At 38.9% G+C, this 24,632-nt stretch overlaps 2 protein-coding genes across 2 annotated transcripts; one reads left to right on the forward strand and one right to left on the reverse strand.

Annotated features, from left to right (window-relative positions):
• Positions 1-5,830: 5,830 nt before the first annotated feature.
• Positions 5,831-7,793, reverse strand: phax (phosphorylated adaptor for RNA export). The gene has a single exon (XM_033976226.2). It carries the CDS (start codon positions 7,541-7,543, stop codon positions 6,335-6,337), a length of 1,209 nt encoding a protein of 402 aa, XP_033832117.1. The 5' UTR covers positions 7,544-7,793; the 3' UTR covers positions 5,831-6,334.
• A 251-nt stretch (positions 7,794-8,044) lies between these two features.
• Positions 8,045-24,610, forward strand: pmpcb (peptidase, mitochondrial processing subunit beta). Its single transcript, XM_033976049.2, has 13 exons — positions 8,045-8,147; positions 9,536-9,673; positions 10,342-10,428; positions 10,946-11,075; positions 13,876-14,074; positions 15,126-15,205; positions 15,782-15,894; positions 17,447-17,590; positions 18,424-18,584; positions 21,421-21,506; positions 23,113-23,201; positions 23,378-23,453; positions 24,522-24,610. Exons 1-13 carry the CDS (start codon positions 8,064-8,066, stop codon positions 24,584-24,586), a joined length of 1,452 nt encoding a protein of 483 aa, XP_033831940.1. The 5' UTR covers positions 8,045-8,063; the 3' UTR covers positions 24,587-24,610.
• Positions 24,611-24,632: the final 22 nt, after the last annotated feature.

Genomic DNA, 24,632 nt, shown 5'->3' on the forward strand with positions numbered 1-24,632 from the left:
AATATTATTAATGTTTAAAGTATTAGAAAAAATGTTACTTGTGTAAACTGTGACAAAATTTTTGACCAAATCCTCTCAGTGTGATGTCATCAATATATGTTTTAGAACTCTCTCGTTCCTAATCATAATTCTGAACAAAAGGGCAAACCAGATCACACACTATCTACATCGACATTTGCATGGCCAAAATGTCAATGGGAAGTAAAAAAAAAAAATGTGTTTGTTATTCTTTATGTGATCATGGGCAAAAAATTCTTTGGGGACCACACCCTACCACCAACATGAAGGTGGCCATTTTGAATCAAAATATGCAGATTTCCAAAAACTAGCTCTCAGACCTTAATATATTTGTCCTAGAGTTTTGATCCAATAGACTCCAAACACAGGCAGCATCATCTGGACTTATCTGGGATCAAACGTTTGTTAAAATTACATAAGTTTCAGATTGTGGTCTTAACAAACTCTTAACAAATAAAAATTCCTGTAACTTGTGCAAATATTGTTGGATTCAGACGCAGTGCAGTATGTATTTTGATGACCTGAGATGTGATTAACTTCTATTTTTAAACATGGCTCTCCAGCACCCCCTACAAATTTAACATGGGATGGAAACATGTATCTACAATATCACACCAGAATATTGAATCATGTCAGAATAGGGCTGACAGCCCTCCCACTGTAGCGTGCTTTTTGTAGTCACAAAGGTTGCGAGGGCCCTTTGTCAAGGTTTGCAGTTTTATTTCTTACCTTGATTTTGACTGCATGCATACGTTTATTATCTGTGCTTCATGGTGTATTCAAAAGAGTTCCTGTCTATATGACATCTGGGTAATGTGTCTCTGTTTTCATACAGAGAAACCAAAACATTGTGGTCTCCACAAGCAGAAATGTGGCAGCAGTCAGTCTGTTGAGAGCCAGGACTGAGAATGGAGAGCTATCATGATGTGGTTGGCCAACTAATCAAATATTTTCAACAGTGGATAAATCTGTACGCAGTGGTCATCCTGGCTTTCAGCTACCACTTTCTCTTTGAGAAAGATCTATTCTGCACCTGCACATTGTACATGGTTCTGCCATTGGGTATAATCCTGATGACTCAGCTGTGGATGGATAGAGCCTGTCAGAGGGGCTGTTGAGCCACAAGAGAGGCCCCTGTGGCTGCCCCTATGACTGCTTCTGTTTTTTATGTTCACGTTTCTGCAGTGCGATTTTTGCGAGTTGTATTTGGATCATTTCAGTTCTCATAGACAGAGACTGGAGTGTCTGCTGTTTTGACCACTCACACCACAACATCTCCTGTAAGAACAACACCCAGCACCCTGAGGAAGAGTGCGCTATTGTCAGAGGGATCAAAGATGAGTCCAGGGTAAGTCACTCTGTAGCTTAGGTTTATATGTTAAGAACTGCTGTTACTGTCTATATAATCCTTTTCAGTTGTATGACCTGTCTATTCTCCTGGGTTTATTGACTTTGGCATTTGGCTCCTGCTCGCTCACTCAGGTCTGCAGATCTTTTACTGTTAGTGGTCCCAAAAATGAGGAGGAAACTTTGAGGGGACCGGGCCTTCTCTGTGGCTGGTCCCAAACTGTGGAACGCGTTGCCCCTGCACCTCAGACAGGCTGAGTCACTCTCTACTTTTAAATCAGTTCTTAAAACGCACTTTTTCTTTTTAGCTTTTCATTGATATGTTGACTTTTATAGTGTACAGTTTGTAGTTATTTATTTGTATGTCTGTCATTTATCTGTGTTTTGCACTCTGGTCAACTCTGTTGCTTTTAAAGTGCATTAGAAATAAAGTTGGATTGGATTGGAAGTTGGATTTGGCATCATGTTGTCGTAACATCTTTAAGTGCTCACGAGGAGGGGACTGGCAGGAGATAGTTTTGGGGGAGAAGTAGGAGGAAAAGGTTGCTTCTAATGAACTGAGGAAGAAGGCCAAAGAGAAGCTAGAGATCAAACTGGATGAACTCATGAACAGACGAGAATGGGCAAAGTCTGAACGAGGTGATTAGAGAATTGGAATCTGCACCTCCTGAGGCGCTGTCTGGAAGTAATACTCCCACAATGCCCCCCTCTTGAACAGCTTCTAAAACAGCCCTAGTGACCCCCTCTGATACTGGGACACCTGGTGGGACCCCCCTCTTCTCTATCTGATGACAAGGACCTTTGTTAGTCTGATACTGAGTTTTTACCTGAGCACATGGAAGAAGATGATGTCTAATACAAACATGAAACTTTGGTAAGCTTCACCTGTATTTTTGATAGTTATAGATAAAGTTGTCTGATGAAAAGAAAAACAATGTAACTAATGCAACAAGAAAGACAGCATAGAAATAGTAGAGAAATCTGTCTCACTTAAAAAGCACTGATCACCAAGCTCTCATCCCAAGTGTTAATCCAGTGACGCACATGGCTCTTTCTTACAAGTTTGTAATAGATAAAATGTTTTATGATTAGATGAGGACAGTTTGCAATGGTCTGATTTTTGTCGCAAAATTTTACTTTTACAATACACTTGATGGGAAAATTGTGGTAATTCTGCAGAAAAATGTGCGAAAACTGTGTTTTAATACACATTTTAATTGTAAATTGTTAATTGTTTTTTGTTTCCAATCTATGCAACATGTATTTAAAAAAGTTTTTTTTAAGATATTTAGGAAGCTTAAAAATAGATAAATAAATAAATAAATAAATAGTAAAAGTAATAATATTTTTTAAGAAAAACAATGTATCCGTTACCATTTTTTTCACTAATACAGGTCAATGGTGGCTGCCCACTGACCTCCCACTGACTTCCATTTATTTTAGCAGCAATAAATATGGCCCATGCCATTGGCAGGGGTGCTTGATCACTGCTTTTAATGCTGGATAATAGTGAGTATTTTGTTTCAGTTGCATAAAAAATAAGCCCATGATATACATGCACATAGGCTATCTTTACTGCCTGCATTAAAAGTCCTGTAGTCCTATATTTGACAAAATTGACCCTTGTGAGCCTTAAGTCATGTTATAATGTTGTTACCTCCTCAAAAACATACCTGGAATTGTGTTGTGTTTTTCATTCATACATATTTAAGTAACCCTTTATTATTAGTCTGTCTACATCTCTAAGGCTTAAAATGCTCTGTTCCACCTTATAGTTTTCAAGTTACCTTTAATTCAGTAAAGACTGGAATGCTAGGGCTCAAATTATCCAAATGATTCTAGTGAAGGTGTTTGGAGTTTAAAAACACTATCAAGCACATCCTTTATTATTATATGACTTCATAAGATGACACAGAGTCTTTTCTGTTTGAGAGAAGAACGCAGCCTAAATATGCAGGGTTTGTGTGTTAAACATGTTTGAATGAAACAAAACACAACTCCAGGTATGTTTTTGATGACGAAACATTATAACATAGATCAGAAAATAGTGCAATATGGGACTTTTAAAACAAATTAGCAAAACAAAGCTAGAGGATGTTGGATATTTATTATTATCAATCTCAAACCGGGGGTCTCCCTGTTTTGTTTTTTGAAAATCTGGTCACTCTATGTAGACCTCAAAATCAGTGTTCCGAATTGGGGGCCCATTACCACTACCTGCTTATACCACTGGTAAACCTACTGCTATAGTCAAAAATACAACTATAACTTATTTGTGGCTAACTGTCACAAGACATGTATCAAACATAATTTTCATTGTCACCTGTTTTGACCCTGTTATTGTGGCGTGAGCATATTTAAACTTCCTCTTAGAAAACCTGTGCAGTTCTATTTTTGACGATCATTGGTTTAAAGACGAGGTATTGTACTTCTATAAGGTATTGTTAACACATAACATATTTAGCTTACTACATTTTGAAACGTTTGTTTTTATATTAAAAATGTTATATTTGCCGAAAAACATCTACACTGTAGACTTCAGAAAGAACAGAGACAGCTGTGTCCTGGACAAGTTCTCTGACAACTCTGCCATTGTCAGTCTCATCAGTACGATGACGTGGAGTACAGAGAACTAATGTGGGACTTTGTGGACTGGTGTCGGCAGAACCACCTCCTCATCAATGCCCTTTACATGTGTCATCCTCCTGTAGAAATCATGTGCAATACTGTAACAGTGTGAATCATCTCCTGTATAAAACACTGAAGTATCTTCAGTGTTTTATACAGGAGATGATATATAAAACACTGAAGTATCTTTAGCTGCTGTTTGTCATGTTTATAGGCTGCACTTCATAATCATAGACAAAGTCACTTATTGTTTATAATAGTGCTGTAGCCCTTTATCTTATTTTATCATACCTGCACAGGTGTATTTCTATTTATATTGATTTTAATACCTATTTCTATTTTCGTTCTTAAACTGTGTTGCAACACTGGAATTTCCCCATTGTGGGGCAAATAAAGATTCTCTAATCTTATATGTCCCCTTTAATATAAACACAAAAAACATAATTCTGATTTGGTTCATTATGTCTTCAGGTATAATTATAATCTAATAAACAGACCTCTGTTATGCCCTGACAGTTTCAGCTAAACTCAGAGAGTTTCACTCTTCCTCAGAGATGTCATGTGATGTTTAGTGGTCATCTGATGGTGTGACTTTCTCACACCTATGGTCACCCCGCTGTCGGGCTCCTGTGCCATACTGTTGCGCCACCTACAGATGACGATATTCTCTCTTAAAACTGAGACCTGCTGAAAGACAATAGCCAGTCTGCCATCTAGTGGCCACTGCATTGCCCTCCAATACTGTCATTTATTATTTTTTTTAACCAGACCTACTTTGCAAACTGGACTTTTCAGAGCTTTTAAGCATGTTATAGAAGTTTCCCTTCTCATTGACCCACTGAAGTTGTGTTTGGCGTGATTCATGGATGTTTGAGTAATCTCTGTTTTCCTGTCTTCAAGACCACATTGTTCCAATCTACGCCCATTTTCACCACCACTGCTGTACGCTAACTGTGACATACTTTATTTTCCAGTTTTGTCAATCGTTGGTGTGTATCCATTTTTGCTACTCGCTCGTGCGATGTGCATCTCCATAGGAGGGGCCGACAGCATGCAACGCTTTGTTGTGATGACGTTTACAGCAACGTCAGCTCCTATTGGGCATGGCACTTTTCTTAAGCCAGGGGTGCCCAAACTCTTTTCACCAGGGGCAATATCTTGAAAAATATTCGACACGGAGGACCACAGACCAGTGGTCAATACAGTGGATAATTCAGATGGGTGCATTTAACATCTAAAATGCTCACATTTTTCGAATCATTTAGTTCAAAATTTAAATGCTACTGGATATGGTCACAGATGGTGTGCCAGTTTTCCCTGTTTATTCATTGTTATTTTAATAAGAAATATCAACATTTCAGACATATTAAACCATATCATTTATATTCTATGCCATTTAAGTGGCCTCATAAGAATATTAAGAAAACCGCTGTGAGCCTTTAGACGTTTAGTCGATTAATGTGAAGCTGAAGATATGATATTTTTTGGCATTTATAAAAGTCAGATTAAACTCATTGCATTCGTAAAATATAGCAATAATGTCGCTGTTCTTCACAGCCATGCCGTTTATCACAAACATTTCTAATATCATACAGCTCCAGGTGTGAGTTCATCTCAACCATAGCACAGGAAATGGATTTAGATAAACACAAAAGGTAAAAACTATAACATAATATCCCAGCACATTTTATTTAGATTAGTAAGGCAGGATATTTCAGTGCATGTTGTTGTAAAGGGTAAAGACTAAGCTGTAGGGATGTCAAGATTGTTAAATTTCACCATTAATAAACAGCAACAGTAGAATAGTAATATGAACTTAAGAAACAAGAATAGGTAATTTACATATTTTATTTAGAAATGAACACACCTTGATGTAAAGCACGTTTAACATATTAGTGTGAATTAGGACTGTCAAAAGTATCAAAAATCAGATCAATATTGAAACTACACATTTCAGCAGGTATCGATACTGCAATAAATAATCTAGCAGGACAAAATTTGAGCTTTCCTGAACAGTTTTTGCATAATTATGAATTGTATCCGAACAAATACAAGACCTTACGCCAAGATAAAGAACTGATACTGTTATTTTGAAAATGAAAATAACATACTATTACTAAAAAGAAGCAATTGTGGTGTCGTAATCAGAGTGAATTCCTTAGTATTGAAAGAAGAAACTGAAATTTTAATATCGTGACAACACTAGTATGAATGTTTTTAACCAGTTTTTTATTATGTCAATATTATAATCACGAAAATTATTAAGTAATGTTTCTATGTGACCATAATCTAAACACAGTTGGTGACAACCCTAGTTCAGATTATGATTTAAATGAAAACATCAAAACACTTCCAGATCGGCCGCGCTGTACACTACTGGGTTCTCCTCCGTCCCTGCTGGTTTGGGCTCCGGGCTTCCTCCCTCTCCCTCCTCCTCTTCTGGGCCTTCTTCCAAAGCTTCCAGCGCTTCGTTCGTATCACTGGCAAATGTCTCCCGGGACACATCATCATGCTCTTGCAAATTCAACGTCCCTATGGCTTGCTTCATCTTCTTCGCCACTAGATGTCGCCTCCTCTTTTGCGCCGCTTTCTTGCTTTTCATCTCCTGCCTGTTCTCTTCCAAAAATATTTTCTTAAGTTGTGATTTGGTGATACTTGGGGTGTTTTTAAGTAGATTTAGGTACACTCCACCTGGCGTGCGTCGTCTGCTCCCATCCAAAGTATACACGCCACCCGTCTCTTCAAGTGTTGCAGTCTCTCCCAGTAGTTCAATAGCCTTTGCAGGTCCAATTACAGCGACAACTCTATCAATCAGATCTACTTTTGGCTCTCTTAATCTGTGCGCAATTTCGTCTGCAACTTTTTCCGGAGGGTCGTCTTCAGTTATCTCATACCTCCCCTTTATATCCATCTCCGCTTTAGAGCTCAAGCGCTCCTTAATTGGCCGCTTCCTCTTCGCATCACCGTCCCCTCTCTCCTCTGAGCCTCTCCCCTTCATGTAGTCGTCTAATTGTGCATCCAACATGTTAACCTCCCCATCACCTTTGATCTGTCTCTCCAACTCTCTCTCCTTTTCCATCATTTTGCGTGCCAGTACATAATTATACGTCTCCACGTTTCTACTAGACGTGTCCAGTTCGCCATCCATGCCAAATATTCCCAACTCTGCAGCCACTGCATCCTGGCACTGTTCTTGAACCACGGAACCCCAAATATTGTTTACTTTGCGTCCTGTTGATGGCATAGGGTTAAAGGCAGGGGCAGTCATACGAGTCGGTGGAGCGTTGTTGGTTACTTTCTGTCTTTTCCTGCGCCACATCGCTGCTTCATCATCGGAGGAGTCTTGGTCGCTGTCGCTGGAATCGGCGGGGACCGGGCAGCTGCGGTAGCCGGTTGGAGGCGCGTGCGAGGCGGCTGGTCTGCTCTGAAACACCTGCCCGCTGCACGCTGCTGCTGGAGGAGCCGCCTGGGCCGATCCAGGGGCCACAGCCCCGGGTGTCATCTCCGAATCAGACACGGAGAGCTCCCCGTCCTCCAAATCTGCATCCATGATTCGTTATTTTACTGCGGAAGCACAAATGTTGGTTTGTCACGATGCTAACCCCAGTGCATTGCTCAACGCAGCAGAAATGACATTAGCAGCTCCAGAATCAGAAATAAACCGGTTCTAGCGTTTGCAAGGCACAATGTCCTGTCTTGGCTTAAAATATAGCCTGTTTTATGCTTTTAAATTAGCTTTTACTTAGCTTTCTTGCAGAATTATTAGAAAAACTTCCACCGCTTCCTCACAATTTAATTCGCGCGAGAGTATGTCTTACTTCCTTCCAGTGTCAAATGGTCAAAATCTTACTAAGTAACTTTACGTACGGCTCAAAATACTCTTTACGCACCCCTAAAAGCTCATATAAAACTGCAGTTTCCTATTTCTACGTTTATATCGATTCACAGGGTGTCAAAGTGCAGATATATTGTTTTAAAAGGGTTAAATTAGCATGCATGATCTTATTTTGAAGTAATTGTTGTCCGTTGTCGGTGAAAACAGCGCATGCGCAGTTTGGGACTGACCCAACATGGCGGCGTGCTGGAGGAGTGTGGCGTCTGCGGGGAGGACGGTCCTAAAAAGACAGTTACTGGACAAGAACAATTTGAACAGGGTAAGCAGCGGGTTTCAAATCATCTCACTGTATATTTGGACAAAAAAGTAAATAATATGGAGGTGAAACACGTAACTGGTGATGGTTTCAAGGCTACAATGACTTTCATAATAATTCTTCTAATATATTTACTAAAATGCTATGGTAAAACTAGATCGTTACCAACCAGTGATAAAAATTGGGTTCGAGTATTTATATTTTTAGTACTGTTGTACTTATGATCCTATGCCAATTAACAATTTTATTAAGAAAGGAGACATTTTTGCCATTTCATCATGACTAGCAGTTTATCAGCTGATGGCTTTCTAAACAAATCTAATCTTCGACGAATATTGGAAATAATGATAGAATAATTAATTATTGCGAGAGCCATATAATGTAATCATCCCTAGTTCAAGCGTAGTAGTACCGGTAGTAGTAGTAGTGGTGGTGGTGGTGGTGGTAGATTAAATAACACAATTATTTGGATGAGCCAGATAATTTCTATTATTCCTGAATTTGAATATTAATAATGTAGTTTTTATCTTTTTTGCCAGATGTAGAAAACAAACAAAACAAAAAACAACTATAATACAAATTAAATAGTAAAAACATGTTGCATATAATTTGTAAGATAATTATATATAGTTATAATTTGAAAAAGCAATATTTACATAATGAACACCTTCTGCTCTTACTTGAGTAAATACTCTATTAGTGATTAGTAGAGATCAGCACTTATCAGTACAAACTTCCGTATGTGGCTCAGAATCTAATGCATCAGAATGTTGGTTATGTTTGCATGCTGTTGTGGAGTTTCCAATAGTAAAAACCTTAAAAATATAAAATAACAGAAAAGTTGTCTTGAATTGAAAAGTCTGGTTTATTGAATCAATGACAACTCAGGTAACCAATGAAAATACATACAGTTTATTTATACTATCAAAACAATCATACCTGTTTAGTGTATTTAAAGTGGCTGGAGGCCGCTAGATGCACAAAAACAAGAGATACACCTGTAGATAACAACAGATGGTATTACAAAGGTTAGGTAGAAAAGATCCATAACAATATAAATAAAGATTTAGGGTAAAGAAAGCCATAACAATTCCCCCCTTTTGATTATAATAAATCACATTTATTTTTAATCAACTCAATTTAAATATTTATTTTAAAAAAGATTTACATGAAAAACATGAACCCAAAATCATACTTGAAACAAACATTTATTTTGATTCATTATTTTGGTTCATTTTAAAAGTACAGGAATAACATAATTGATTAGTCATACCGATTATGTAACACATGAAAGAAAATTAAACTTGATTGGTAGTATCGATTGAATTACAAACGTCATTATAATTTTCTTTGAGTGTAAGAGTTTAACATTAGATGTATTTTTCTCATAGCTCCCAGCAGGTCTACACAGACAGTTGGCGCTGCAGGCAGCACAGCATGTGGCTTTAAACGTCCCTGAAACTAAAGTCACCACTTTAGAGAACGGACTCCGAGTGGCGTCTGAGGACTCGGGACTCTCCACCTGCACCGTGAGTCAACAGGGCATCATAATGCAATAGTTCTTCCAAATTGCAGTGGTCAAATTCATTACAAAACTATATTTGTTGCTATGGGACAGATAGCAGTTTGCACATTGATATAGCAGGTCTTAGGTTATAATAAAACAACTAATCTTTAAAGGTGCACTTTGTAACTTTTCTGGGGTCCTCCACCATCCTGTCTACATGGAGATGTTATTGCTTTGCCTGGAATGTTCCACTGTTTTCGCCGTTAAACTGATCTATCTTGCATTCATTCATCTCTAGATATTTTTTTTGCTCAAAACCATGCATTCTCATTGTGAGCATTGTCGCTTGTTCAGATATGATCTGTAACTTGGCGTAGTAGTGTCACCTGATTGTCTCTTTGGAGATGGACATGTTCAATGTCATACTGTGGAACATTTCCCAACCAGAAAAGTAATGATTCTGAAATATTAAATCGCACCTCAAAGTGTTTGGATTTCACGCAAGCAAACCATAAAATAAACTGGGGTTGAACGTGGACTAAACTAAACTGTAAATTGTACCTCTACCAATACCAGTTGTTAGCTAGAACAAAATCATGCCATGAGTAAGCCAGGACTAAGCCGGGACTATGGATTTGAGAACCTTACGGTTAAAATGTTATAAATAAGCTGACTGTATTCTTATTACAGGTTGGCCTCTGGATTGATGCTGGAAGTCGATATGAAAATCAGAGAAATAATGGAACAGCACATTTTCTGGAGCATATGGCATTCAAGGTGAGAAGAGAGACTTTTCATTCAAATACAGTGGTCTATCATTTATCGTGGGGGTTATGTTCTAAAAACAACCCCCAATCCACTAAGTAGTCAGCTTTATTTATTATATATGTTTTAAGGCTGTAAAACCCCTCACCACACCCTTTATACACTTTTCCTCACACAGGCATTAACATTTTCTCACATTTCTCTCTTGTTTAAACACTCTCAAAGTTCATATCTTCATAGGCGCCTTTGTCGGTGCAGAACGTTTCATCAACATTGTGGGTTTTGTTGGGGAGAAAACTTGCAAACATATAGCACTTCAGAGTCACACTGCTAGCGATCGAACATTTATGTAAATTTGGCAAGCTGAACACATTCTGTACTGTACAGGAGACACGGCAAGAGGAGATTGGTTGACAGGACACAAAACACAATGCGCGTTCATAAAAAAAAAAAAAAAGCAAGTTATAGTGAGGGACAACAGTACTTAATAACAAAAGTTGTCTGCTTTTCTCTGATATTTTTGTATTAGGGCACAAGGAAGCGCTCTCAGTTGGATCTGGAGCTAGAGATTGAAAACATGGGGGCTCATTTAAACGCCTACACATCCAGAGAGCAGACTGTGTACTATGCTAAGGCCTTCTCCAAAGACCTGCCCCGAGGTACAGGGGGGAAGGGGAGAGTTGGGCTTTGGGTTAGGATGGTATCTTGTGCCATGAGAGTTTGCAATAAAAATATAGCAAGGTGTTGTCATGGCAAGTTGGCGAATGTCACTTTTTTGAGAAGCTTTTGGTAAAATACAACTTTAAAGCTAGCAATGGTAATTAGATCGGCTGACCCACACACATATTCTCACATATCACCACTAGTTGCTATCTATGTTGCTGCAGATGGTGTGCCAGACTGTGACCACAGAGCACAGGTTAGCCTGAACAAAGACCAGGAGAGGGCAGGGGTAAGGGGTCAGGTCAAGTCAGGTGAGGTGAGGTGAGGAGGGAACAGTTTTCGCATCTGCCATCTATTGGTGAAAAAAATCCTACAAACTTTTAAAGTCTTACATTCATAACAGTACATTATTTTTTAAAGATAAGACCATGATTAGCAAGAATAATCATTGCAAAATTTTGTTTAAAAATAAATACACAAAATGTATGTGGGTCTAATTTAGGAATTCAATAGTTTATCAAAATAATTGTGTCTAATCAGCTATCAAAAATAATCATGTACTATAGATTTAGCGTACAAAAGGACCTTTTATCACAAAGACAATGGTATTATTATTATTCCTCCACTCTGCAGGCTACAGCAGCTGTTTGTAACAATTTCATCCTTTATTCCAGCAATAGCACATAAGTGCATAGCTGTTTTTGACCAATTTACACCTGTGTCTCTTTCATTTCTCACTACTATAGTGAAGAATTTAAAACCTTCATCTTGTCCCTCTGACAGTGTCCCCTCACGGCTCTTTAAAGAGGTCTGGCAATCAATTGGTCCTGATGTAACTATGATTGTGAATAGTAGTCTGCAAAACATAGGAACCATTCCTGAGACCAAACAGGCTGTAGTTGAGCCTCTTATTAAAAAGGCAAATCTTGATAGTTCTGTTCTCTCGAATTATAGGCCTATATCTAAGCTTCCTTTTATGTCAAAAATCTTAGAGAAAACGGTCTTGTCTCAGCTACAAACATTTCTGGATATAAACAGCATTTTAGACAGCTTGCAGTCCGGATATAAATCTTTTCATAGCACAGTGTCTGCACTTTTAAAGGTTTTTAATGACATGTTTTTAATGAATGATTCTGGTGATTCAGCCATTTTAGTGCTTTTAGACTTGACTGCTGCTTTTGACACAGTTGACCATGCAACTCTTTTAGATCGATTGGAAAATTGTGTGGGTGTCAGGGGGATGGAACTAGACTGGTTTAAATCCTATTTGTCTGGGCGTTCCTTCTGTGTCAGGCTGGGGTACTCCACCTCTTCTTTTGCTCCGCTGCACTGTGGAGTTCCCCAGGGTTCAATTCTTGGGCCAGTTCTATTCACGCTGTACCTTTTACCTCTGGGGCAGCTACTTAAAAAACATGGCATGTCTTACCACCTGTACGCAGATGACACCCAAGTTTACATGCCAATAAAAAGGAACAGCAGCAGCCCCCTGACACCTCTACTAGAGTGCCTTAATGACATCAAGGTTTGGTTGGCTCAAAATTTCTTAAATCTCAATGAAAATAAAACTTAGGTGATAGTGTTTGGGCCCAGTGTCGGTGCGAGCTCCTCTTTAGACCTGGGACCCCTGGGTCAGTGCACTAAGCCCACAGCCACCAACCTTGGCGTCATTATGGACTCTGATTTTAAACTTGATAAACAGGTCAACGCCGTTGTGAAATCCAGTTTTTATCATCTTCGTCTTTTAGCTAAAATTAAGTCTATTTTTTCTTTTTCGGATTTTGAGCGCGTGATGCATGCTTTTATTTCCTCTCGTTTGGACTACTGCAATGCACTTTATGTAGGAATTAACCAAAATGCACTTTATGGCTTGCAGTTAGTCCAAAACGCTGCTGCCCGACTTTTAACAGGAAATAAAAAACATGAACACATCACTCCAATTCTTGCATCTTTGCACTGGCTCCCTGTTCATTTTAGAATTGATTTTAAGATTTTATTGTTTGTTTTTAAAGCTTTGAATGGACTGGCCCCAGATTACATCTCGGACCTCATCCAAATTTATACTCTGGCGTGCGCACTGAGGTCCGAGGGCCAGCTCCAGCTCGTGGTGCCTAAGACGAGACTTAAAACCAGAGGAGACAGAGCCTTTTCTGTGGCTGGTCCAAAGCTCTGGAATGTTCTGCCTCCTCACGTCAAAACAGCTCCCACTGTGGAGTGTTTTAAGTCTCGTCTTAAGACCCACTTTTACTCTCTGGCTTTTAACTCTGCGTGAGTTGTATGGTCCCCTGTTGTCTTTTATGGATTTGTTCCTTTTGATTTTATTTGCTTGTTTTATTTGATTTTATTGTTTTATTGGTAATTGTTTTATTGCTTTTATATACATATTTATTATTTTAATTTTGCTATTTTATTCTAGTCTAAATGTTGATTTACTTAATTAGGTGTTTTTATTTATATGTGCTGAAATGTGCTATATAAATAAAGTGGATTGGATTGGATTATTAAATCAAAATGTCAAAAAAAAAGAATAAACATTTTCTGACCTTCCTCAGTAATACATTTTAATTGTAAATATCCTTGGTTTAGAAGCCTTCACTTGTCATATTTCAACTTTTATTTGGTTGATAATGTATATAAAAAGTCTTAATGTGCAATAGAAATAATTTTTTCAATCAAAAAAAATAATTGCTCACTGATTCAATAACAGACACGTGACATCTGGTGTTTTCAGATTCAAACATTGCTGAGAAGAATCTGTGCAGAGAGAGATAATTTCCATGTGCTCATGTGCTTTTTTAGCTGTGGAGATCCTGGCGGACATCATTCAGAACAGCACTCTGGGGGAGGCAGAGATTGAGAGAGAGAGAGGCGTTATTCTCCGAGAGATGCAGGAAGTAGAAACAAACCTACAGGAAGTGGTGTTTGATTACCTCCATGCCACGGCCTACCAGTCCACAGCCCTGGGACGCACCATCCTGGGGCCCACTGAGAACATCAAGTGAGGACGGGGTTAAATTAGGCTGTGAAATTACTGAAATGCATTTTCTGCAAAATGTATTTTTTTGAGCAAAAACATACTTTACATAAAATACATACATACTAGTTGTATTTTGCTTCATTCACGCTTGCTTCATTAATCCATTAATCCAAAGTAGTCTTCTCTGAGCCTCAAAAATGCTCTGCTTGCCTTTTGCTCATTTAGTTGTGTCATAGATAAAACTGCAGACTTCTGCCTAGTTTTTAAGCCCATAAACCATCACCGGACTCATTCTGCACTCGGATTGTGTTTACATAGCATTCACAGGCTTCATTTGTTCATTGCATGGTTATTCATTACAGTTGCTAACAGCAGAGGGAGCTTCAGTGCCTAATACCTCATTGGAAACAGAGGTGTTGTTTATAAAGTATATTTTAAATTAGAAAATGTGAAGTACTTACCGTAAGGTGATCAAAAGCATGTTTAAAAAAAGAATTAAAGCCACAAGAATGCATCTTATGTGCTCTTTAATCAAGCTGATCATTGACCACAGAAATGACTAAATCTTGAGTCTTTTTCACGGAGAGATCGACAGCCAATCCTGTTAGTAGAAACATGTGGTTTGGAGTTGAGTTCAAACTTTGTGAGGAGGAAATCAGACAATGTTTTTTTTTTGTTTTTTTTTTGCCATTATTAAGAGTCTCTCTTGTTTTATGTTCAGGAAATTAAGACCCTCTAAGAGCCACTTGTGTTTTATGAACTTGGTTTAGATCGAATCATTATTGCAATTTAAAATGTTCAAAACATAATATAATGAACCACAGGTTTTAACTATAAAGCAGACACAAGCACAATATGTCTTCCTTAATATTGAAAAACATTTTTTTATTAAATAAAATTTAATCGAAATTTGTGATTTTTCCTTTTTTTGTTTGTTTATAATTTATGCAGAGTTCAAATGTCCATGGCACATGTTTCAACTTTAAAGAAAGAAAAAAATCGAATACAGGTATAATATAGTATAGCTCATTACTCATATTATATTATACCTCTGTTCTTTTGTCTTGTATAGGACCATAAACAGAGGAGACCTGGTGGAGTACATCACCACTCACTACAAAGGACCCAGGATTGTGCTGGCTGCAGCTGGAGGTCTGGACTACACTGTTATTGGGCCGAAGCATTCAAATGAATGGCAAGGGGCATTGATCTTCGTGGGTTTCTTATTTTTTCCTGCTGGTTCTGCCACATTTTTTTAATGAAATTCCCCCTGTAATACACATAAAAGACACAATATTGTCCAATTGGCATGAAACTTGGGGAAATAATCGTAGGCCTCAAAACATGCAAAAAAGTCAATAACACCATATCTGCATTATGCTTGACGGTGCTGTTTCAGAACCACAGAAACCCTCAGTATAACGCGGTGGCCACACTACACTATAGAAATGGTGTGTAGGGGGGCAGAGAGTGGCCTGGGCAGTGGCCGAGTGGGGAGAATGTGAGGCGGGGGTGGTTGCAAGTCCCTGGTACTCACTTGGGGGTGGGGGGGTCGCTTGCTTTGTGCCAGGGCATGGACCATCATCGTCGCTTGAGGCTTTAATATTATTTTAATTTGCAATTTATTCAGTGTTTTCTTTTTGGTTTTTTTAAACATACAAGTTAGTTCATGTCACAAATATTAAAACAATACATGAATTTAAATAATTGTTTTATCGTGTCTTGCAGGAGTGTCTCACAGGGATCTGATTGATTTAGCCAAATATCACTTTGGGAAACTCCCAGGTCGATACGTGGGTGAGGCTCCAGCTCTGCCACCCTGTCACTTCACCGGCAGCGAGGTACACACTGTCTATGGACTTCTGTAGACTTAAGAGGGCAAAAACAAAGGACTTAGTTTCATTTAATTTAAACCACCATGTTATAATGTTGTTCTCTCATCAAAAGCATGCCTGAAGAGGTTTAGATGTCATCCGTGCATGCTTGAGGAATCTAGCTATCTCTCCCGGGCCCTATTCAAACCCTCCTTACTGTTAGCTGTAAGATTCTGTGCAAGGCTCCACCCACAAGCTCCCACATGGCAATTCTCCTTAAATATACAAAAAACAGATAGAAAACTACACAGCATTGTGACAAACCTGATGTAATGTGCCATGCTTTTGCTAGCGGGATGCACACTAATTGTGTTGCGATAGCATTCTGAAGGGGGAGTGACTTAACACAGAGAGCAAAGAGAGAATGTAAGTGAAAGTTATAAAACATGTTAACATGTTGTTTTGGGCAAATATAGCATTTTCAAAACAATAAAAGGTAACATGATGATCTAAATGTGTTATGTGCTAGCAGTTAATACCCCATAGAAGTAAAATACCTCTTTAAAGCTACCATCTGCAAATTTGTTTTTTGTTTTTTTCTCCACTATTAGATGGCAGATGTGTAAACTTGCTTCTGCTCCCCTCACCTGACTCCCCAATGATCTTCTGATATGTGAAAATACAACAGCGGCAGGTCGGCCAATCTAATTACAGATGGCAGCTTTTAAATGTAAAAGTAAAATTTTATATTAATTTAAATAGAAAATACACAAATATGTATTGCACCAATTTCCGTCTTCGATTTAAATTTACTCTGGTCAACTAAAACGTATGATGATAAACATGAACGTGCTGTCTACCTGTGCTGGTATGTATCACATATGACTAACTAGTCCCTCTGCTCCTCAGATTTAGGTCAAAGTACAATGTTATAACATGTAAATGATTTGCTTTTAATGTTTGATTTTATGTTGTAAATTTTGTGATATTTTATTCTTGTATGTATTGTGAAGCGACTTTGAGTGTCTTGAAAAGCGCTATATAAATAAAATGTATTATTATTATTATTGTAAAATATGATGAGTATAGAAGGCAAAAACAAACAGAATGTCTGGTAAATGCTGGTAAATATCATAACTAGGGTTGTCAAAAGTATTGAAAATCAGATATTAATTGATACTAAAACTATTATTGAAACTAGATACTCATTTGAGCAGGTGTCGATGTGAAGTCCAATTCACAGGACAGAAATGAACCTTTCCTGAATAGCTTTAGAATGATCTTGAGCTGTATCAGAACAAGTATAAGACCACATAGACTAGTATACGCCCATGGACCACTAAAACCTACCTGGACCACTGAGGGATTACACAGGTATAAAGCCACATGGTAATATAAAAGAAAGTTCTAGCATTTAATATTGAAAGTCACATTTTATTGTCTAAAAAAGTGTTTTTTATTATCATTATGGTATCAGAATCAGTAGTATGGAGTCTGTTCCTTAGTATTAAATTTTAATATTGTGACACTAAATGCTGGTAAATATCATACATGAATACCCTGGCCCTTTGCTCCTCAGATCCGGGTGCGGGACGATAAGATGCCGTTGGCTCACATCGCTCTGGCTATGGAGGCTGTGGGCTGGTCTCATCCCGACACCATTCCTCTGATGGTCGCCAACACGCTCATTGGGAACTGGGACCGCTCGTTCGGAGGAGGGGTGGTCAGTGATTAAGTGTTTACATAGACATTATAATAGGGCAAAGAGAGGAGCCTTTTTGTGTGAAGCTTGCATGTTCTCCCTGTGTATGTTTAGACTTCTGGATGCTATGGTTTCCTCTGTCACTTAAAACATGTACAATAGGCTCTGCTCTGGGGTCAGGACTCATCTGGAAGAGAGACTGAGACTCTCCTGGTTGAATTTAAAAATATAAAATCTTAATCAGTACGGCTAATATTTCAGTCAAATCAATCCCATTGAACCTGTTTAAAATTTTTACTTAAGGTAAAATGTGCTGTTTAGATCATATGTGTTTTATACCAAAATGGTGTCAAATGTTTGTGCAGGTTCAGACAGTTCAATGATGAATATCTCAAAAACAATTGAGGGCAGAGATTAACATGTTAGTCATGTAACAAGTTAGTCTACTTGGATTTTAACTTAATTGTTGACTTTACAATTTTTATGTTTAGGTCTAACCTGGTTTTGACGAAACTTTCAAATGTTGTCTTTTAAACTATTTTTGGACGCTAGCATTGGTATTTCATGTAATAAGGAAAGCTATGGCTCAATCTGGTGGCATACTGAAGAATTTAGCAATCCCAAGGCAAATTTCTCCCATGGGAGACAAAAAAAATCTTATTTAATCAGGCTAAAACAATAGCTGCTTGAGTCCTATGTGGTTAAAAGTAAAAACTGAAAGAAGCACGTTTTGCCATAATGCATTTGCATAATATTGTAACTAAAGAACATTAAATTAATTTACCGGTAATTTGCTGTCTTGTGCATTGTGTACATGTGGGTATGTGATTTGACATACCCTCCTCTCTGGTCAGAACCTGTCGAGTAAGCTGGCACAGATGGCCTGCCAGGGAAACCTCTGCCACAGTTTCCAGTCTTTTAACACGTGCTATACTGACACTGGACTATGGGGGCTGTACATGGTATGTGAGCCCGGCACCATCGGGGACATGATGCACTACACACAGATGGAGTGGTGAGTTTAACACAAACTTCAGGGTATGTCCCATTTCTCTTCATGTTCCTTCTGTAACTCCTCTCGACTAAAACATTTTCTGATAATTATTATTTGTTGTATTGTTTTATAACTGATTGAAAAAAATAATAACAAAAATTTTCAACTGAACCTGGGTTGCCAGAGAGTTAACCTGTAGATAGGACACGCAGGAATTTTTCTTATTGTCAATATATGGATAGGCAACCTGTTGTGGAATTTCTAATAGTCAAAAGCCTTAAAGATATAAAAATCAACAGAGAAGTTGTCTTGAATCAAAAGTCTGGTTTATTGAATCAATTGTGCACAATTGTCAAAGAGCTGTGTCCCTAGCAGTGTCGTCTCGCCCCCAGCTGACAAATGTAAACAATACAGAGTATTTATACCACCAAAACAATCTTGCCAGTTTAGTCTAATCCGAGTGGCCGGAGGACGCCAGACACACGAACAAGAGATACACCTTATACATAACAACAGATGGTATTACGAAGGTTAGGTCAAAATGATCCATAATAATACAAATAAAGATTTATGCTAAAGAAAGCCATAACAAACCCAAATGAGAGTCATGAGATGCTCATTTTGCTTTCTGATTGGATAATCATCTTGAAGTTGTTTTATTATAATTTTGGGTTTTGGTTCATCATGTCCAGTGTTTTTGTAATTAAGAATACCGTAAATTTCGGATTATAAGCCGCTACTTTTTTTCCACGCTTTGAACCCTGCGGCTTTTACAGCAGTGCGGCTTATATATGGAATTTTACTGGATAACGGACCCTGGGGGGCGCTCTCTAGCTGTAAACGTAAAAGTGAGACAGACGTGGGGAAAGATTCTGCTCTGAAGAATTCACTAGTTTTGATTTTGAACGATCATTTTGCGCATCATGAAATGGATATGATGCAGTTTTTAAGATAAAGAAACAGAAAGGAAACAGAGCAGGGGTCGGCCTTTAACACGCAAAGAGCCATTTGGACCCACTTTCCACATAAAATAAAACACTGGGAGCCGCAAATACTTTTTGACATCTAAAATGAAGATAACACTGTATAATAACAATAATGTAACGGAATAATGTAGGTTTTACTTTCACGGACAAGCCTTCTACACGTGGCAGATAAATATGGCAAAAACAACTTAAGTGCATTAAAAAAATACAACTCACCAAACCGCTGCATCATGCATCGCGCTGATTATGTGATTATGTCTACTCTACTCCGCAGTTTCTTTAAAAAAACAACAACAAAAAAACTCGTAGCGTATCGTTTAATCCCAGGTGCTTATTCTCCATGTGCCAAAGCAGTTTTGAAGGTTTCATTGCCTTATTTGCTTTTCCCGTATGTTACGCAGAGCGGACTCTGTGCGTGAGAGTCACCTGTAGCGACAAACCCAGATTTTAAGTAGGCATTGTCTGTTAAATTTATCTTTCTTTTTCTTGGAGGTCGTAGTCTCTTCTTCTGGCTCCTCAGTTGTCCTTTTCCCCTTTGTTAAAAAGATCTCCAAAGACTTTTGTTTTGGCTCATTTTCACTCGCTTGTGGCTCTACTTTTGTGCGTCGTGTCTGATGTGTTATACGTGATACGTCACCGCGGAGACAAGAGCAGATAATAAACTTGCTACTACATCAAATAGATTTCTGTGGCGATTTCCAGCAGGATTTTCATGATACATCTACGGACGAGCTTATTAGTGTGTCATTAGGGACGGGCCAAAGTTGCTCCTGACCCCTGTGCGCACAACGTCTGAAAATCAGGGCTCTTTACGCAGGACTGTGAGCTGTGTCTGTCAGTTCCCAAGCCACGCAGAGCCGCAGTATGAGGCGGAAAGAGGCGCATGCGGCTCCGGAGCCGCGAGTTGCCGACCCCTGAAATAGAGCCACTGCACGTAAGCTCGACATCAATGAATCCAACTTGGTCAATGTAAAAAGACAACAAAAGTTTTCAGAGGAAATAAAAGCAGATTTTCCGTGTTGGTGCAGCTTTATTTTCTAAACCTGCAGATGTGTTCATCCCGTGTTGTTGTCGTGTTGGTGCCAATTTTCAGGCACAGTTTAAAAAAAAGTGTGTCGGTGCACCGTCTTTCTGTGTAAATATCTCATGTTACAATATGAAAACCTGCGGCTTTTATTCAGGTGCGGCTTATATATGTACAAAATTGATTTTCTCTTCAAATTTAGCTGGTGCGGCTTATATCAAGGTGCGCTCTGTAGTCCGAAATTTACGGTAAATCAGCTTGTTATCAAAAAAGCTACATTTGATCTGAGCATGTTTACCTCATATGTGGAGACATACAGAGGTCAAGTTTATGGCATTTCTTTTTACATGAAAATGTCAAAGAATAACCAATTTTTTATTTTCATCAATAATTCACTTAATTTGAAAATATTCTTTATCTCGGGTGTCTAAACTATGGCCTGGGGGCCAAATGCAGCCCTCAGACCAGTTTTTATTGGCCCTCAGGCTTCCTGCTGAATCGGCCCAGTTGATCATAGGCGGTACTTTTAACAGCAAATTAAACTATTTCTACCACTATAATCTCAAACATCACATTGCATTGTGATACAAACCTAAAATTAATGTGTTTCAAGCCTTATTAATATACAGTGGCTCTGTCAAAGCTGTGTTTGAAGCACTGCACTGTATTGATCATCCGTCTGTAGCCCTCCACTTCAAATATGTTTTGAGATGTGGCCCTCGATTAAAAAAAACAAAAACTTTGGGCACCTCTGCTTTATTTAGAAGCCTTCAGTTTCCAATTAAACGTTTACTCCTATAAAAGTATTAAGTGTAGACTTTTTTCTGAATGTTATTTCCATCATCAGGATGTCTCTGTGCACCAGTGTAACTGAGGCTGAAGTGGCCAGAGCCAAGAATCTGCTTAAGACCAACATGCTCCTCCACCTCGACGGTAAGAAAACATTAATGTTTATCAAAAGTTAAAGTCTCTGTACCTGATTTTTACTTAAAAACATAAAAAGCAACTGGTTAATTTTAAACAGTTTACATTGGTCCTTTCCTAACAACATTGTAGCATTCTAGTTATTCACAGCGATGAGTTTATAAGCGCTTTCCACAACTTTCAGAGGCCAGAGTGGAGTTTTGTTGTCACGGTAACAATTCAATTTATTTTATTTTTGTAACGCCCAAAATCACAACAACAGTTGTCTCGAAGGGCGTTCATGTTTTGGTTGATGGGGGAAACCGGAGTACCCGGAAGAAACCCATCCAGACACGGGGAGAAACATGCAAAACTCCACACAGAAAGGCCTGGGCGACCCGGGGATCAAACTAAACCTTCTTGGTGTGAGGCATGAGTGTTGCCACTCAGCCACCGGGCTGCCTACACACACAAACAGGAAAATCAAACAACAGGAAAAATCAGACGAAACAAGAAAAATCGTCCAGGTGAGGAGGAGGGAGGGGGGCAGAGGAGGGCCAGGTGAGGAGGAGGAGAGCCAGGCGAGGAGGAGGGAGGCGGGTGGAGGAGGGCCAGGCGGGGAGGAGGAGAGGGTCCAGCTGTCATCGGGGCATCTGAAAGAGTTACACTCCACAGGGGGACAGGGGACAACATGTGAATAGCATTGCTGATGAGAAAAAGGAGGAAGCAGAGGATAGTGCTCAGGTTGCCATACTTCCCCCAGCTAGTTATCTCCTACTGCAGCCTATCTTATCCCAGGTTTTAATTTCACTCCCTAACTCCCTCACTAAGTAACCTGGTCATAAGCTATACCAAAGAGGAAGGTTTTAAGCCTGGTCTTAAATACAGAGACTGTGGGGGCCTGTTTAACATCAGCAGGGAGTTGATTCCATAGCACAGGAGCTTGGTAACTGAATGCGCTCCTTCCCACTGTACTTTTGGACACTCTAGGAACCACTGAGAGCGGAGTGCTCTGTTTGGCTGGTACGGGACAATAGCATCTTGCAGATAGGATGGGGCCATACCGTTTAGGGTTTTGTATGTCAGGAGGAGGACTTTGAATTTGATTCTAAGCTCGACAGGAAGCCAGTGCAGATATTTTAGTATAGGACTGATGTGGTCTCTTCTTGTAGTTCCTGTTAGGACTCTGGCCGCTGCATTTTGGACCAACTGGAGGCTCCTTATAGTACTTTTGGGGCAGGCGGCGAGCAGAGAATTACAGTAATCAAGTCTGAAAGTAACAAATGCATGGATGAGTTTTTCAGCATCGTTTTTAGGTAAAATTTCTAGTTTTAGTTATATTTCGCAGGTGAAAGTATGCGGTTTTACAAGCTAGGTTTATATGGGCTGTGAATGAGATTTTGATCAAAAAGGACTCCAAGATTTTTTACAACTAGCTTATTACCTGGTTTACAGACACTAAAAAAAAGTTATTATCAGATGCAAATGGTCAGATGCAGTGGTCTTAATTTGACCAAAAATTCGTAATAGTTGCTTTTACAATGTATCTACTGGGACAGAAAAAAATTACTATTACATGAAATAAATGTCAACCCATAATGTCTCACTCAACCTGAAACTCACCTTCTCTGTTTAGGCTCCACTCCAATCTGTGAGGACATTGGCCGACAGATGCTCTGCTACAGCCGCAGAATCCCACTGCATGAGCTCGAAGCCAGAATTGATGTGAGTCCAATGTTATGAATCAGAAGTGGGACACTCTCCTTTCCATCTACTTCGACATCTGACCCTCTCCTCGGCATCCTGTTCCGTCTGACCCTCTTCTCTGCTTCCTCTGGTCCACCTCACCTTCTGTCCTACAGTAATGAATACATTTGCTCTTTTGTTTTCTCTCCTTTTAGGCCATTGATGCCACAACCATCAAAGACGTTTGTACAAAATACATTTACAACAAGGCTCCAGCCATCGCTGCAGTCGGTGAGTTTAGCTAACTAGAACAGAGATACCCTTTTTTTCCCCCCAGCAGGCCAAAGACTAATGACTTTTAGTGGACAGAGGGCCAAACAGTGGTTTTGCATGTGTAAATTGTGTTTACGGAAATGGACTATTCTATTCTTGCAAATATATGCACATTTTAATCAAACTTGATGAGAAAAACTCCAGTGTTTGCAGGAATAATTATCAACTAGAGCAGTGGTTCTTAACCTTGTTGGAGGTACTGAACCCCACCAGTTTCATATGCACATTCACCGAACCCTTATTTATTGAAAAATAAAATATTTTTTTCAAATTCATGACACGTGTTTTACTGGTGCAAAAAATGAACCGTGCATTAACATCACTGTGTTCAAAGAATAAAACCAATACAATGCATGAACTCACAACAAATTACATACCTTTTTACAGACATGACTTTTTAATACTACCACACTGAAATGGTTTTAATTTTTAATCTTATGTATTCCAATAATGAACTTATTGTATTTATGCTATTTATTATTTTTAACATTTTTAACACACACCGTAACTCCACAACCAATTGTGCTCTCATGTAAATTCAAATGGTGTCTCAAAGCAGAGACAAGGGGCTCTTTAAATATGTTACTGTCATTACGGTAATGTGCTTTCATGGTGCCTCGAAGACGACCAATTAGAGCGCAGTTGTCACCGGGATCCTCCCGGTCAATGCCGGGGCATCACTCTGGCCGTGTCTCATGCTGTGTCTCAATTCACCAATGTACCTTGACCTCCGCCGAACCCCTGAGACTGACTCACCAAACCCCTAGGGTTCGATCGAACCCAGGTTAAGAACCACTGAACTAGAGGCAATGAGGGATTGGTCTATTAGTCTTTTACATTTGGGAAAAAATATTAAAACATTTGTGATAAAATTAATCCCAAGAATTGCAGGTATTTCAGAACATGTTTGAAATGGTTTAAACTACAGTGACTTTTAGGTCTCTGCAGAGGGTATTACACAACATAAAACCATTCATATATGGGCTGGTATTATTAAATTAAAATAACACACTTATATTTTCCTAGGTCCCATTGAGCAGCTGCCAGACTACAACCAGCTCCGCAGTGGACTGTTTTGGATGAGAAGTTAAACACGTTTATGTAATATTCAAATAGAGAAATCTGACTTAAGACACA

The sequence above is a fragment of the Periophthalmus magnuspinnatus genome, chromosome 12 (assembly GCF_009829125.3).
Source record: "Periophthalmus magnuspinnatus isolate fPerMag1 chromosome 12, fPerMag1.2.pri, whole genome shotgun sequence".
Classification (NCBI taxonomy): domain Eukaryota; kingdom Metazoa; phylum Chordata; class Actinopteri; order Gobiiformes; family Gobiidae; genus Periophthalmus; species Periophthalmus magnuspinnatus.

Coding starts and splice junctions, on each gene's coding strand:
- phax (XM_033976226.2), bottom strand. CDS start 7,543: ATGGATGCAGATTTGGAGGACGGGGAGCTCTCCGTGTCTGATTCGGAG.
- pmpcb (XM_033976049.2), top strand. CDS start 8,064: ATGGCGGCGTGCTGGAGGAGTGTGGCGTCTGCGGGGAGGACGGTCCTA. Junction 11,076..13,875: donor CTCCAAAGACCTGCCCCGAG/GTACAGGGGGGA, acceptor GTGCTTTTTTAG/CTGTGGAGATCCTGGCGGAC. Junction 15,206..15,781: donor TGTGCTGGCTGCAGCTGGAG/GTCTGGACTACA, acceptor CGTGTCTTGCAG/GAGTGTCTCACAGGGATCTG.